We start from the raw sequence: 15491 nt of genomic DNA, 5'->3' as shown, positions 1-15491 counted from the left end.
TCTTCCTCCAGCTCCTCCATTAACCCCCTCCCTTACCTCCAGCTCCACCACCCTAAATGAATGAAAGGGAGGGACAGCACAAGACCCCTTTTTTTGGTTCTTCAATCACATAAACCACAGTCTCCGGTCTAAATGAAACCTGTTGCCCACATTCCAGTGCAGTTAAGAGAGAGGATCTACTGTATGGATGTGTACGGTGCAGATGGCCTTGCTCGGCAAAAGCATAAATTAGCCTGTGCAAGGAAGGGAGATCCCCCATTGTTCTGATGGATTGCACACATTGAGGCGCACACACATGTACGCGTGCACACGGGCCCTCTAAGTCTGGCTAAAGCAGGAAGATCACACACTCTCTGTCACAGCCTCTCAGATCAGGCTGTCCAGAGCTTCCTGTAATCCGTCCTCTGTAACATTAATTATAAACTGGTGCTTTGTGCCCTGCGGGCCAACCATGACTTTCTCAGGACAATTAAAGTTACTCAGTAGAAGAAGAGGGATTGGGTAGAAAAGGAGGGAAAGAGGATCAGGGAGTGAGTCAGAGGATTTGCGTGGAAACTGCATCTGAGAGCGATGAAATAAGGCAAGGGTGAGATGAGAGTGGGAGTTTGGGCTGGCGTAGTCATACCAGGGACAATTCGTAGGAACTGGAGCCCTTTATTTTGCTTCTGTAAGCGATTCTGTTAGCATTAGTTTTGACCCCAGAATTAAAGGTTGAACAGGGTAGGGTCTGGGTGGGCAAATGCATGGTGGGGTGGTGGTAGGGGGGGATTAGCTGCTATCTCAGGGGAGTAATTGGCTGATGTGTGGGAAACACAACCCTGTTCTACCTCTCCACCCCAGTGAACCATGAGAGTAACCCAAATGTGAAAAGTATCCAAGTACCTTCTTTCATTAACTTTTTGTTTTTAGTCTTATCAGATCTGCAGCTACATCTTTAGCTCCTGTGCCAAAATTGCTCCACAGCACTGCAGTGCTCCTGAGGGCTTCCAATAAATGCCTGAGTATCTTTCCCATTGGACGCTGACCTTTAACAGGCAACCAAATCGCTAAATCTTGTTTGACTGGCTTTTTACTTCCTGCCAAGCATGACTTACTCTGCCGAGGGCTCCTGCAAAGCACTGTGCATGCCTGCAACAGGTGGGGGGGAAAAAAGCATAAAAAAGGCTACTGTGATGTGGCCGAATAAACTGTCCCTGCCCTGCTCTTTGTCTGCTGCCTTGAGTTGACTCAACTAGTGGCTTACTGTGCCAAAGGCAAACCCTTTCAAGTTGCTCCTGATCTGTTTGTGACAAGAGGGTTGATTTCTAGATAAGTGGAGGAAGAACAGTTATCAGGCTGGCCAGTGAAGTAGTTCATTTGACAGATGTGGTTATCCCAAATGGGTCTGATAGGCTGCAGTTTAATCCTGTTAAACCACCTTGCTCCAGGACATGAACACAGGCTTCCTCAGTGACGCCCTTTCCCTGAACGCTTGACCCGTTGTTGTGGCTACCAAGCTGAATTACTCTGAGCCGTGATTATTCATGCATGCGTAATCGGCTGCAACATATGTCTCCCTCATATTCCTGTCATATATGGAATTATTCACTCCATTGATGATTCACATTTACTGTCAGCATTCTCTGGCTGCATTCACGGCGATGCATTTTCATCATAAAAAAACCGTTTTTGAATGAAAACACCACTTTTATGATGATATGTCCAGACAAGCCTTTTAGCACAAATTTCATTCCCATTTATACTAACAAGCCCATAAATGCATATCACATTAAACACTCCTTCAAAATGGAAAAGCAGTCTAAAAGAGAAGCACAGAGAAAAAATACTATGATTAAAAAAACAGAAAGAAAATCAGAAAGTAAGATCAGAGATTTCTTTGCCCAGACTGGGAATAAGGTGGAACACTTACTGAATGTTACTCAAGAGCATAAGGTGGTCATTGTTGTAGAAAATGCAGATTAGCAGTTCTCGCGAAGCAAATAGAGCGACATTTTAGAGAAGTACCTGGAGCATTATTCATTGCCAGTGGTAGTCATGGAAATATTGAAAGAGTATGTGCACAAAAAGAAAGAAATCACAGAGGACATGTTGCTGAGCTTTAATGTTTTGGCTTAGTTTTGTGACTGATAAGAACCAATTAGAAATCAAACAAAGGTGTCTGGCTCAGTGTCTGCAAAAAGGCTCAATTTAAACTAAAAGACAATCCTGAAATTTTGTAACTAAAGCTGGGTGAGAATACTTCCCAAATGTTTCCGTTCTGGGGATGAGAATTTAAGATGATGTGGCTACAGTCTCAGCTGAGCGAAAGAATCTTCATTTGTCTGATCGACAGGTTTTGGTGTCCTGACTTTTAACAAAGTTGTTTTTGGTGTAGGTTGTGATGACTCTGTGTTTGCTTATAGTTACCTTTCCTTATCTGCACCTCCACCTCCAATATTTGGTACGTATAACTCAATCTGGATAACCAAATTTTCGAAATGAGAAAAGAAAGTGGATGACACAAGAGTGAAGTCATTGTACAGTGCAGCAGGCTGAAGAGAGACCAGCAGTGCGGTGCGTGCATCTCCACAGCAAGTGTGCCACAGGCAGAATAGCTGCATAACAACAGATGAGAATATCTTCTTACTTGGCTAAAGAGAGCAAGGACAGGTAGCGCCTCTGTCCACGGAAATATTTTACAATTGTAAACAAGACCTTGGCATAATATTACTGCATTCTCGGTTGCTTTTTGTTTACATACCCTAGATACTCTGTGAGAGGGAGACTGCGCTCTTTTTGTGTTTTCTCTTCTTTGTGTGAGAGAAAAAGGCTTGTGGTCATTTTTGTTCTTGAATTGTTTTCATCTCGTGAGAACATTTAGGTTTGAGGATTATAGTCTGAGGACTATACGGTGCTCTGCATTGGATAACAATTAAAGGAGCAGTCCACCCCAGCATGGAAGCCCAACCCAAAATGTCTGAAATCAGGAGGGCCGCTGAACCTAAAGAAGTTTAGGCCGAGCTATCTGTGTCCAGCTGTGTGTGACTGGTGTGAAAAGTTTGTGTGTTATCTCGACAGAGTGGATGATATATTTTATTTCCAGCAAACTCTTCCTTTACATAACGCTGTCAGCAACTCTAAAAGTCCAACTTGTCGATGCGGTCCGTTTACTGGTGCCCTGCAGGTGGTGCATTTAGATGACTCCAAAAGAATGTGTTATCCAATATGGATTAGGCCGAGTGGAAAAGTGGATGCTGTGAATAGAAGTAGTCAGCACAGTGTGGCTCAGTGTTGAATGAATAAAGATTATGTACACTAGATATCATTCTCGCATTGTGGGGCCACGCTGCAGAAAGTAGCACCTCTAATGGCCCTCGAGGAGCTGTGTTGGACAAACCACGTCTTTTTAAATCACTGAAATTAACACTGCTGCAGCCAACACTTGACTCCAGCCCAACCACTTACATGTCAATGGCCTTTTCCCATAATCCTCTGCCCAGAGGTGACTGCGTGCAGGCTTGAGTGGGTGGAGAAGAGAAACCGATTGCTGAAACCAGCGCGAGGCTCAGAGTTGTTGCCAAGAGCCCTGCGATCTTACACAGCGCTGGTACTTAGCTCATCTCCTCGTTGAAAGCTGAAGCTCTCTGAGGGGGAAACAATAGGGGCTGCGATGGGTGCGGCAGCAAGGGGAGGTTAGGGGGCAGATAGGGTGTTAACTTGACTGAAAGGGGCAGCAAGGTGAAACCTGGAATGTGGTGGTGATGAGGTCATACCTGCGTTTGTGTATGTGTGGGAGACAGACTCGAGCCTCAGAGAGGATTCAGCACACACACCCCTTGAGGCCCCATCAGTAGTGATGTCATGGGAAACTATTACAAAGCCCTTATTGGCTGTTTGTAAACTCTCTCCATTTCCTTTCTGGCCACATGAAAGCCTCGGTTTTGAACTCCTGAATAAAAACACAGCTTCTCTGAGGGGAATCTGCTGTAACGCTACCAGGCCGGAGTAGAAAATTCCGAGTGAAAATGTACTCCAATTTGGACAAGATGTAAATCATTACATCTCCTTTGATGTTCTTCCCGTCTCGTCCTCTCAGTCTCTGTCTCCCTCTTGTCTTTATTACTTGTCGTTTCTCTTGACCGTAAACACTGTGAAGCGATCCCTGCTGCTATCCTGCGAGAGCACGGGGGCCCCTCTCTGTGCAGTGTGTTGAAAACAGATCAACTTGAAGGAGCTGGGAACATGAAAGGAGGGAGCTAACAACAGGGGATAAACACATTCCTCTGCAACCCGGCCCCGCTACCGCTGGTGCCACTGCTGGCTGGTGGCAGCACAGGGGAGCTCGCAGCAAGACGCATTTTGGCCACAAAGCAAAAGTAGAGGAGGGCGGGTGGGGGCAGCTGAAGATCCCTGAGCTCCCTCAGATCTCACATGCAGCAAGCAGCACTTGACCTTTCCAGCACTAAAGGAATATGACAGCCGTGAAGCCGACAGAGAGAATGGGGAGAGAGGCAAAGTGGGGTGGGGGTGTGTTGGAGGGGGTGGTGAAGTGAGCAAGAGACAAAAGCCACACAAAGTGCAGGCTGCCACCAAAACAGTTAGTTTGCAATCAACGTCAGTCATCTCTCCTGTCGGGACAGTTTGATTTTCACTTTTCAAATGAGGCGTTTATTTTTGGCCTGATAACAGGGCCGGCTAAATTGAAATTGGCAGCTCGACAATCTACAGATAATAGTCGACTACGCCGGAGATCATGTGAACAGCCCTTTCTTTCACTGCGCTCGAGCCCCCACCCTCTCTCGCTCCTGTCAAAGACGGGAAAGGAGGAAATGAGGGAGGGAGAAAGAGAGAAAAAGGGGCTAATCTTAGTCACAATCAGAGGAGGCTGAGAAGGCAAAAAAAGGAGTCTAAAATTGAAGGGGAGGAGGAGGGAGGGGTAGGGGTGCAGGAGCGAAAAAAAAAAAAGTAGAGTAATGTCCCGGTGATCAGGAGGAGGCCTGGAGGGGTGGTGAGGTGGGGTGAGGGTGTACAGGAGAGGTGAGGATAGAAAGAGAAAAGGAGGGAATTTCTTTAATGTTTCTGGCAGCAGACCAGCTGAGGTCTCAAGGTTATCCTGGCTTTGCAAACTCCCACGGGAAAGGTGGAGTGCTGAGGGCCGAAGGAGGGGGAGCGCTGAGGGCTCGAGGAGGGAGAGATGGCTGCCCTTTTTTCTCCGTGAGGGAGGGTAATGCTCTGGGGGAGGGTAATCCTCGGGCGCTCTTGTCTGATAAGGTTGGCCTTGGCCCAGGTAGGAGGAGAAAAAATGGCTCTGGGGCCTCCCAGGGCATCCTGGCAGACAGCTCTGCCCTCTTCCAGGTTAGCGCCGCAAAACTTAGAGATTTGATGAATTCTCTCTCAAGCCATTAGTTATAATCACATTTAGATGATAACAGTATAATACCCTACAGAGAAACGCTTTCCTAACAATCTCGTCTGTACCGAAAAAGCTGCTCTGGAGGTGGTGCTGTCGGAGTACATCGCCTTACTCAAGGACACTTCAGTAGAGCACGTCCTTCCTGACTCAGAGCATGAACTTCTCCCTAAACAAAAACCCTTACTGTATGCTTCTGTGATGATTTTAAGTGTGTGTGTTTGTTGTGACATTACCACACTTTTACCATTAGCAAAGAGCAACAAGCATCAGAAAGCAGCCATGCAAAAATCCGTAGAGCTGATTTCGATTTGATGTTTTGAATTGCCCCGCTTTGTGGGACAGCGTTTAGGCTGAACAGGATATACATGCATTGTTTTGTCTGCCTGTTATTTTGCTCCAGTATGCAGTATTTCGTTTAGTTTGGGAAGTAGACGGGAGACAGTAAACTGAACTGGAGCAGAACTCCAAAAGTGCGACTTTACACAATGCTGCATACATTTGTGCATCCTGCCGCTGCGGTACTGTGCAGCGGCTTCAGGCTTCCAGCTGTGAGATGGCAATTATTAAAAGTTTAAGGATGAAATAAAATCCTTTCAACAGTCATTGTGATGAGATCTTCTAGTCTAATGTCCTCAAAAAGAGTTAAATTTCCAACAACTAGCAGGAGAGACAAAACTGATTCATCATTCCTGCTGTAACCTCTCACCTCTCCGTTCCCTGCTAGGCTACTTAAACTTATCAGCTCTATGAAAATGAAGCCGGAATGTGGCATGTTTATGTGGCTACAATGAAGGGGGGGGATCAGTGATTGTGTTGGAAAGATCTGCATTGTTATGTGTTTGTTTACTGTAAACTAGGCCTATTAGGGATAATGATTCACAGCATCAAGCTGTCAGTGTCTGGAGCTCTGTGTGTATGTGTGCATTTGTGTGTGTGTGCACGCTTGGATGCCTCTTCAAAAGCTGGTCTTCTTATCGTCAGTCAACAAATGGCCTCCTCAGAAGGAAATGGGGAGTCTTTGTGCACCTGTAATTCAAATGTCCCAGTGCTGATTGAGAGTAAACAAGAGACACGCTGCCCTTCTGTTTTATGTGGACTCAGTGATTAATGGATGGAAAAAAGAAAAGGGCAGGCATGTTCAGGTGTTCAAAAAGAAACTTCTTCTTGAGCTGCATTTTTGTTCGTTTGCTTGTTTGTGCAAATCTAGATATTAACTTTGAGACAACTCGAAAATGTTTTGCATAGCTGCTGCTCATTGTCCCAAGATCGAGTCCCGTTGGGCCAGAACTCTGCTCTGAGCGTCTAGTAATAAAAACATTTAATCCGTAATTATGTCTTCATAGCACCAGAACCCGCTGATGCTTTGTCAAACTGAAACAAAAAAAATGCAAATAGACAGTAGTGAAATTTGCAAACAGCTGACCCAAATCTGATTCTTTCTTTCATCTCTTCTTTACTTTGACAGCTTGAGTTCTGTACACAAATATGTCCACCATCTAGAACATCGAGTAAATGGTGATTACAACACATTTGCATGAGTGGCCCTCACCCCCACCCGCATTACTAAAAAGCAGCAAAAGCAGCTGTATTCCTAGTTTGCTCCAGCCTCAGGCATCCTAACCAGAGACCCAGGCCAACTCGCTGGTCCTCTCCCTAACCGCTTCCTCTCCAACGCTGCTAGATTTGACTCACCGTGACCTCTGACCTTCGACGCTACACCGCCTCCCCCACACATGCAAATAGCGCTGGTCTGTTCCAGGAGGCATGATAAAAGAAGAGGAGAGGGTCAGATGGAGGGAAAGAAGAGAGAGACGGAGGAGTGACGTGGAAGGATGGAAGCTTGGGGGGCTTGTGGTGGTGGTGGTGGTAGGGGCTGAGCATGGAGGAGAGAAGAGACCCCTAAAGGAAGCGGGAGCATCTTGGTCTCTGAAGTGGAGGGAGGCTGTGGCAGCTGTCTGGGGAAGCTGCGGTCTACAGCCCAGCGCCGAGGCCTTAAAACATTTCTCTCTGTTTAAGCCAGCCAAAACGGACCCCAGCGCCTGTGTCTGCGAGGCTTACAGTGACCCGTGCTGATCTTTCTCTGCGTGTGTGTTTGTGTGTGTGCTTGTATGGGAAAAAGAAAGTGTGGGTACATTCACTGTACTTATTGTTTTCCTTGCTCCCAGGCTGCTCCAGGCACCTCAGTTTGTGTGTGTGAGGGGAGGTAAGCGATGTGTGCGGCTGTATCTGGAGAGCCTCCAAGCACCCCTCCTCCCACCCTCCCATCTCATCTCCTCTCCTCTCCTCTCCTCTCCTCTCCTCTCCTCTCCTCTCCTCTCCTCTCCTCTCTCCTCCTTCTGTTCTCTCTGCTTGGAGGATCTGTCAGTTCTCCTTCTCTCTCTTTGTCCCTGCTTTGATCCTGCTCTCCAAGCCTTGGCTGGCCTCACTAACAGCAGCTGAGCACAGGTCCTACTCCACTCCCACTAATAACACACATTCATGCCACACTGGGATGATGTGCTTCGACAGACCCCCAACACACACACACTCACTCACTTGCTGCTCCACTTCCTCCCCTCTTTTTGCTAACACACTGTAAAATCAGTAAAAACAGATCCAGCTATCATCCGGTGCTCTCTGTAAGTATTCAGAGCTGATTCCTTACACACAAGTCTCTGTCTGCACCAACACTCACTCTGATATGAGTGACTGTGGGTACTTCTAAACCCAGCTATGTAGTGTCTCCTATGTATACATTATGTTGTTTTTTTGTTTTGTTTTGTTTTTTAAGAGGCAAATGATTGAGAGGAAGGATTACACTGATTAAATTCACTGTCTTTCATCAAAAGATGCTATATGTATGTCACAGGGTAACTTAAAAATGGTTATTTACCCAGATATCAAATATACATGCTTCTTCACCCTCTGCCAAGGGGCAGGCCATTGATGCTCATATCTATATTCTATCACATTGTCAGGAGCGTGAGTTTTTCATCATGCATGCTTCCGTCTGCAGAGTAATGCAGTTGGCAGGTTTGGTTCAATAGTTCCCGCATGAAAGGGATTCCAACAAAGTTTGTTGTGGTTTTGTGATGTTTTTTTCTTTCTGGTTTGTTTTAGTAAATGGGTCGTGATTTATGGAAAGCAAAATCGCTTCAGAGTTTTTCAGTTGTACTTTTGGTGCTTTTATCCCCAACGAGGCTTGAGACATTTTGTTGAATTACGTTGAAGAGAAAGAAGTGTAACTCTGAAGCTGAGAGGCTCACACCAGAACAGTTTACATGAACAAATAGGATAACAAGCTAGAGAAAAAACACAAACGCATACACATATTTCTTATTCCAGCTGTTTCTAATTATAAAATTTGAAATAGGTGCAGTGATTTACTGAAACATGTGGAAAGATGCATATAAATACAGCACATAAGCAAAAAAAAGAGTTTGTACATTTCTAAAACGCTTGAAAATCAATTCTTCGACACAGCCTGAACTCTGATTTCTTGTAATTTCTTTGAGTTGTCTTCAATTCTTCGGGCTATTTGAAGGACATCCAAAGCCCTTCTATGGATGTCGGCTGCCTTTTGTTCATGATCAGGCCAGCTGATGACTGATTGTGTTCCACTGTGTCGTTTTTTTAATCCAGGTATGCTTTTACTGTGTTGGTGTTGTGTGTGAGATCATCGCCATGCTGAAAAATGAAGACAATCAGACACTTTCCAGATGGTATGCATCGCGTGGTTGATGCATAGTGGTTTTCTGTGTTCACAATTCCATGAATTTTGACAAGATCTCCAACATCACCGGCTAAAATACAGCTCCACGACCACAACAGAGCCTCTGTGTGTTACAGATGGCTGTAGACACCCACTGTGAATAGGCAAACATCCTGCCCCTATAATCCACAGAAGTATCACATCACACCTGTGTGGGTTTGGTTGTAAGTACATCCTTGTGTGCATACTGATAAGATAGTATATAATACTACAGATACGCCCATATGTAATAATAGTGTGGTACATTGACTAGTAGTGTGTGGTAGTATACTGAGTAGATTTATGCTACTCAGTAATTCTGTGTGTACTGGTTTGACAGAAAAATGAACTTAAGGTTCACTTAGCACCTTTTTTTCCTTTCTTTTCCTTCTCATTTTTGTGCAAACAAAAAAATTGTAGTGTCAAAGTCCTTAGATGCAATTGTTTATGTCAACTTTAAACTTTCAAGCATTACTTTACATAGTACGTTTGACGATTTGAAACTGAAATCAATAGCATGAGCAGTCATTCAGCCATGTCTGAGCTTCTGCAAGCACTCAGATAAAAGTTGTAGAGAACCAGGAGCCTCGGATTGTTTGTAACAAGCTTCTTTTCCTCTTTGCAGCTTCAAAGAGCTGCAAAGTTCATTGGCTGTTGACGAGCAGTGACAGTGCACACATTTGCCACTCACTTCTGAAGGAAATGAAAGGATTTCTGCGGACTTGTTGACCATGCTAATCACAGTGTGGACTGTTGGATAAGTCAAGTCAGTCACCACTGTGTCGCGGCCTCTTGGGAGAGCAGGCTGTATCAACACAGTGCCACCCTCAGTTTGGCAGAGGCAGCCACATGACGCCTCGAGGCTGGCCTTAATACAGCCTGTCTGGCTGCTTACTTCCCACTCTTCTTGCCAGCTAGTGATGCCAGGATAGGCATTTAAGCTTGAACCCCACCTTCCCACCCCACTGAACACACACACACACACACACACAACCATGTCACCCTTGTTGCACCGGGAGTGCCCTCTGGCAGCAGCACTGTTCGCCAATGGCTTACACATTAAGGCATGGGCGGTGTATGACAGTGGGCCAGACTGTCTGTTTTGTGAACACAATGTTTCACACTTTCTCACACACACACACTTTAAAAGCCACACAATCTCCCTGTCTAATTGCATTATTGCAGTGTGCGGAGGTCCATGGTCGAGAGGGCTCAATAAAGATATGAGCCCTGGGAAAAAGACTAGGAGTGGAGGAATGAAAAAAAGAGGAAGAGGGAGATAAAGCCGAGCTGTAAGGAGGGGTGATAAAAAAGAGATAAAAGCAGAGACAGGATAAGGTCAAGAGGGATGAGTGTTGGCATATGGGACAAGTAAGGAGGTCACAGGTAAAAAAAAAAAAAAAAAAAAAGAATGCAAGAATTTGGAAAGTGACACCTGTGTGCTCCAAATAAAAATACATTTAAAAAGTGTTTAAGTGTATTTTTTTCTGCCTACTGGCCAGATAATCATCATCTTTTGGTTTTGGTGTATCTCTGCACATAATGTGATCAAAAGCTTCTTAGAAACAGGGACGTGTTGGCTGTGAGTCTGAGCCTGTTTCCCACAGATTCTGTGTGATATGGGGTTGACACATAGCAACAGGTAACACTCCGGGGACCGACGGCAGCCAGGTGCGGCTGATAAGATGTTCAGCTGGAGAGAAAAGGGAGGGAGCGACAGAACCAAAGCTCCGTGACTCAGTTCACCAGCGGAGACCTCATGCAACATGAGCGTGAGAAAATCATTCAGGCGGCGAGTGTTTCAAAACCTACACTCTGACTTTAGACCGTCGGTAGGTTTGTTTTGGAACTCTGTCAGTGCCATTGTGCACAAAAAAAGAAAAGAAAAGAAAGAAGCAGGTGTGCAGTAGCAACAATGGGAACCTGTTAGCGATGTGTTTGACAGAGGCAGCATTGTTGTGCATGCAGAATACTTAGGATTGTTGCAGCAGGGCTTAGGTGCATGTACACACCAGACTTCCTTGTGGCAAAAGCACCAAAGTTTTGCAATTACATACAAGACGCGCGTGCGGTTTCATTGACGTCTCCGCGTGCCAGTTACTGCTACTCATTCCGACATTTTCATTTCATCTTGAAATCTGAATTTCAAAATCACTCATTGATCTGGCCAAATGAAACGAATACCCCGAATAACGTGCAGCATAGGGAGAGTTAAAGTTTTCTTATTATTTTATCTGTGTGTGAGCTGCTGGCGTTTGTTGAAATGTACCGCTGGATGCTCGAGCGCAATCCTTGAGAAATCCTTGAGAAAAAGAAAAAGGTCTGCACCTCTGTCGTGTTCAGCCGAGGAAGTGAGGAGCTCGGGTGCAGCTCCGAGTTACCTATCAAATTCACGATCTTGCGGCCAGCCGCTGGCGACGCCCCGCAGATCCAGGCGGCAAGCCGGCGAGAGGAGCGCCTTCCCCTGGTCGCCTGCGCGCCACGTGTCGCGGTCTCTGCAGCAGCTGGAGGTGTGTGAGCACAGCGGAGCGCCGTGCACTGAGCTGTGTGTGCTCAAAAGAAGAAAACAGGAGCTGATTTTTTTTTTCTTTTTTTCCCCCCTATCCCACTTTAAACAATTAGATATCGTTCAGCTCTATTCATTTCACTTTAGTATGCATGGCCAATGTTTCTCTGTTTTATTAATAAAAATGGATGGAAATTAATATTTAGGTGCAGCAGACGAAGCCAAACTTTGTTTCTCATAAACAATGATGTTCTTCAAACTATGAATAATGTAAATACAAAAATTCGTTTAAAAACTTGATTATCACCGCGAGTACTCTTCGATATTTAAATACACATTAAGATGTCTCTAGTAGGTGAAACGCTGTCTATAGGCAGCGCAGGGTTACAAACTTCCCCCTGTTTGTGTCCACAGTCGCACAACCTGATGCCCGTCAATAAACCTGCAATACACAACTGCTGGCACTATTTCTCTCCCTTTATGTCCGCCGTCTGCTCTTTCTAACTGCAATAAAGATAAGGAATAAATTATGACCCGAAATCTAAAAAAGCCTTGAACGCTGTGGGGTGGCCATAGGCGGGAAGGAGGAGGCAAAGGAGAAGAAGGAGGGAGGGGAGGGAGGGAGGCATCGGTGTGATCGTGTGAGCTCTCCGGGCTCAGAAATATCTCTGCTCTGGCTCACATTCCGATAAGGGAGCCCGATCCAGCTCTCTCTGTAGGCGTGGTTTTCCCAGGCTTTTAAAACAGCAGCTGCTATTTACCTTCCCCTCTAATGTAAACCACCGCCGCCGCCGCCACATACCCTCCCCTCCTCTCTCCTCCCCCCTCTCTGGGCTCACCCTCCTCCCCTGGCCCGGCGGCCCCCCGGCAGCCCGTCGGCCAAACCTCCAACCACCGCACTCATAAAACATCCTGGCACGTGCTCCACATTCACAACACCGACAGATGATTAAGTGCCAAAATTTGTACCACAGATTTCAAAACTACAGTAACGTGGAAACCGAGAGTGCGCATTTACCCCCACCTCCTCCACCTCCACCCAGGGCCAACCAAATTAACCTTGCTCGGGGAATGTAATGATGGTGCTCAGCGCGGTGTGCGCTTGTTTCGGGATTTCACTTCGCCTTCTCATGTGGTCTCCCCGTGCGGTTTTGTTAGTTGTCATGAGTTGTCATCCCAGGTTGTTTCTTTAACAGATTTCATTTGTAACAGTAACTACCCAAGTTTGGCTGAAAGGAAAACAAAACCGCTCCCCTGCCTGCGCCTCTTCCATGGCACATGACTGAAACTTTGATTGCAGGATTGCCTACCACTTCCCAGTGGTGTGTGTGTTTGTGTGTGTGTCTTTTGAACGGTAGAAAATAGCTTTATTTTCTTTTAAAGCCACTATAAGCAGCTGCCAATAAATTTTCAACAGCCTAGCAAAGTTGGAAAGCTTATGGAGACAGAATGTGGAAAGCATATTTGTAGTCTTTTTGCTGTTTTTTGCCATTAATTTATACAATTTCACCATGAATATAATTGCTGTCTGTGGTCATGTGTTGTCCGGTAAATAAAAAAGTTCCTCTGCCCAGTCAGCGGCTCCACTGTTAATATGTAAACGCTACGATGATTGAAGACTGACGGCAGTTTCCCCGGCTGTGCCCTGAACCCGGGCCGCGCGCCATTGGCCGCCAGCTCCAGCGGCCAAACAACCAATGGGAGGGCGCCGACCACGAGCCGTCCTCCTTCGGGCCGCGTGTCCCTCGCCCTGATTGGTGGAAAGTTACTGTGGGAAAGAAAGTTTGGGAAGTTTCACACGAGCCGTTCGCGTGCAGTGAGAGATATAAATACAAGCCACACGCGGAGAGCCCAACAGAGAGACTGCATCCGCTCCTGGTAGTCGCTACTGCTGCACGTCGCTCTAACGGATTCTAACTCGATACACATCTCAGGATTTTTTCTTTTCTTTTTTTTCAAGGGAGAAGAGACTTTTGAATATCACAATCTGAAAACTCTCACCTCCCCTGCTTTTCGACACAATTGGATCGTAATTTCCTGTGGTTTTGTGGGATATTTCTCAATAAAAAAAAGATGCCTGCCGATATGATGGAAAAAACCTCCTCGTCTCCGGTTGCTGCAACCCCGGCAAGCATGAACACAACTCCCGATAAACCCAAGACAGCCTCTGAGCACAGAAAGGTTGGTATTGACAATATTTACCCGTTACTGTCATTTAAAACAAAACAAAAACCTTCAACATTTCATTTCGGACACAATTTCTCACACGCATCTAGTCCAAAGGGAGGATTTTTTGGCTTTTTACGCACCAAACAAGACAAATGGTTTTAACAGCTTTTATCATTTTGTGTTCTTTTAGTCGTCAAAGCCAATTATGGAAAAGAGAAGAAGAGCCAGAATCAACGAGAGCTTGGGGCAGCTGAAAACTCTCATCCTGGATGCTCTCAAAAAAGATGTAAGTGCTCGCTCGTCATTCTCGTTATTAATAGATTTCCAGACTTCATCTGTCAAACAGTAAGAAAGTGGGTGCGTGATGCTCATCGGGTCTGTTTTCCGTCCCCCTTCCTCAGAGCTCCAGACACTCCAAACTGGAGAAGGCGGACATCCTGGAGATGACTGTGAAGCATCTCCGGAACCTCCAGAGGGCTCAAATGACCGGTAAGTGGCATTTTTCGGACTAATCGGTTTCTGTGTCTTTTAGATCATCTACGCTAGTCTAGCAAGTCGGCTTCAAAAACCCGAAAAATCTCATTTTCTTACAGCCAGAGGTGAACGTGCTCGATTTAAATATACCATTTTATGTTTTCTTTGCAGCTGCTCTGAACACCGACCCCACTGTCTTGGGAAAATATCGTGCCGGATTCAGTGAATGCATGAATGAAGTGACCCGGTTCCTGTCCACCTGCGAAGGTGTCAACACCGAAGTCAGGACGCGACTCCTCGGCCATTTGGCCAACTGCATGACCCAGATCAATGCCATGAATTATCCCAGCCAGCATCAGCACCAACATCAGCTCCCTTCCACTGCCGGGCCAACACATCCCTCCTTCGGCCAGTCCATGGTGCAGATCCCCAGCTCGTCCCCACAGGTCCTGCCCATGAACCCAGTGTCCTGTAAAGGTGGCTCCTCACCGGCCAGTTTACCCTCAGACGCCACCAAAGTGTACGGCGGTTTCCAGATCGTGCCTGCCACAGACGGACAGTTTGCGTTCCTCATACCCAACGCGGCATTTGCGCCAAACGGCCCCGTTATTCCCGTGTACGCCAACAACGTCAGCACGCCCGTGCCCGTTCCGGCCGCGGTGTCTCCCGGAGCCCCGTCTGGCAACACAGATTCAGTGTGGCGACCTTGGTGAAAAAGCGGAGAAGGGCCGCAGAGACTTGAAATGACACTTACTAGCTCTTTCTTTGTTCAATGTTAGAAAGTTGTTTTGAATCCTGTTAGTTCTTGTAAAATGGAAAGAGTATGCACTATATTTGTACAGCTAACAAGGGAGTAAAGTTCATATTGAAATGGGATTTGTATTGTGGAAGTCCGTTCACTGCATTTTATATATATATGTATATATATATATATATATATATATATATATATATATATATATATATATATATTATATATATACATGTTGTCTTTTTTTACTGTGTGACGCCAAAGATATGTTTAATGCTCTTATGCTGTTCTTCGTTTTGGAAGACAAATAAATTTGTAAAGATATGAAAACAGGCGCTTCTCCTTGTTCTTTTTCTTCTGCTGCTGCTGCTTAAACGAAAATAAGAATCTCCATATCTCCATATAAACGCTAATGACAATAATATATTAGTAAATCCTGTTAGTTAGTACCTAAGCTGTGGCTCATATG

General features: G+C 45.7%; 1 protein-coding gene across 1 annotated transcript; it reads left to right on the top strand.

The window, feature by feature from the left end:
* The first annotated feature begins 13467 nt into the window (after positions 1-13467).
* Positions 13468-15203, top strand: her6 (hairy-related 6). Its single transcript, XM_031758147.2, has 4 exons — positions 13468-13809; positions 13988-14083; positions 14199-14286; positions 14443-15203. Exons 1-4 carry the CDS (start codon positions 13702-13704, stop codon positions 14982-14984), a joined length of 834 nt encoding a protein of 277 aa, XP_031614007.1. The 5' UTR covers positions 13468-13701; the 3' UTR covers positions 14985-15203.
* The last annotated feature ends 288 nt before the right edge of the window (positions 15204-15491 follow it).

Source organism: Oreochromis aureus, linkage group 15 (genome assembly GCF_013358895.1).
Source record: "Oreochromis aureus strain Israel breed Guangdong linkage group 15, ZZ_aureus, whole genome shotgun sequence".
Lineage (NCBI taxonomy): Eukaryota > Metazoa > Chordata > Actinopteri > Cichliformes > Cichlidae > Oreochromis > Oreochromis aureus.
The sequence above is the reverse complement of the archived record's forward strand: the minus strand, read 5'-3'. Positions and strand labels throughout refer to the sequence as shown.

What these genes read in the sequence shown, in the direction of transcription:
- her6 (XM_031758147.2), top strand. Translation starts at nt 13,702, where the DNA reads ATGCCTGCCGATATGATGGAAAAAACCTCCTCGTCTCCGGTTGCTGCA. An exon ending in CAGCCTCTGAGCACAGAAAG is followed by an intron (nt 13,810 to 13,987) that starts GTTGGTATTGAC and finishes GTGTTCTTTTAG; the next exon opens with TCGTCAAAGCCAATTATGGA. An exon ending in TGGATGCTCTCAAAAAAGAT is followed by an intron (nt 14,084 to 14,198) that starts GTAAGTGCTCGC and finishes CCCCTTCCTCAG; the next exon opens with AGCTCCAGACACTCCAAACT.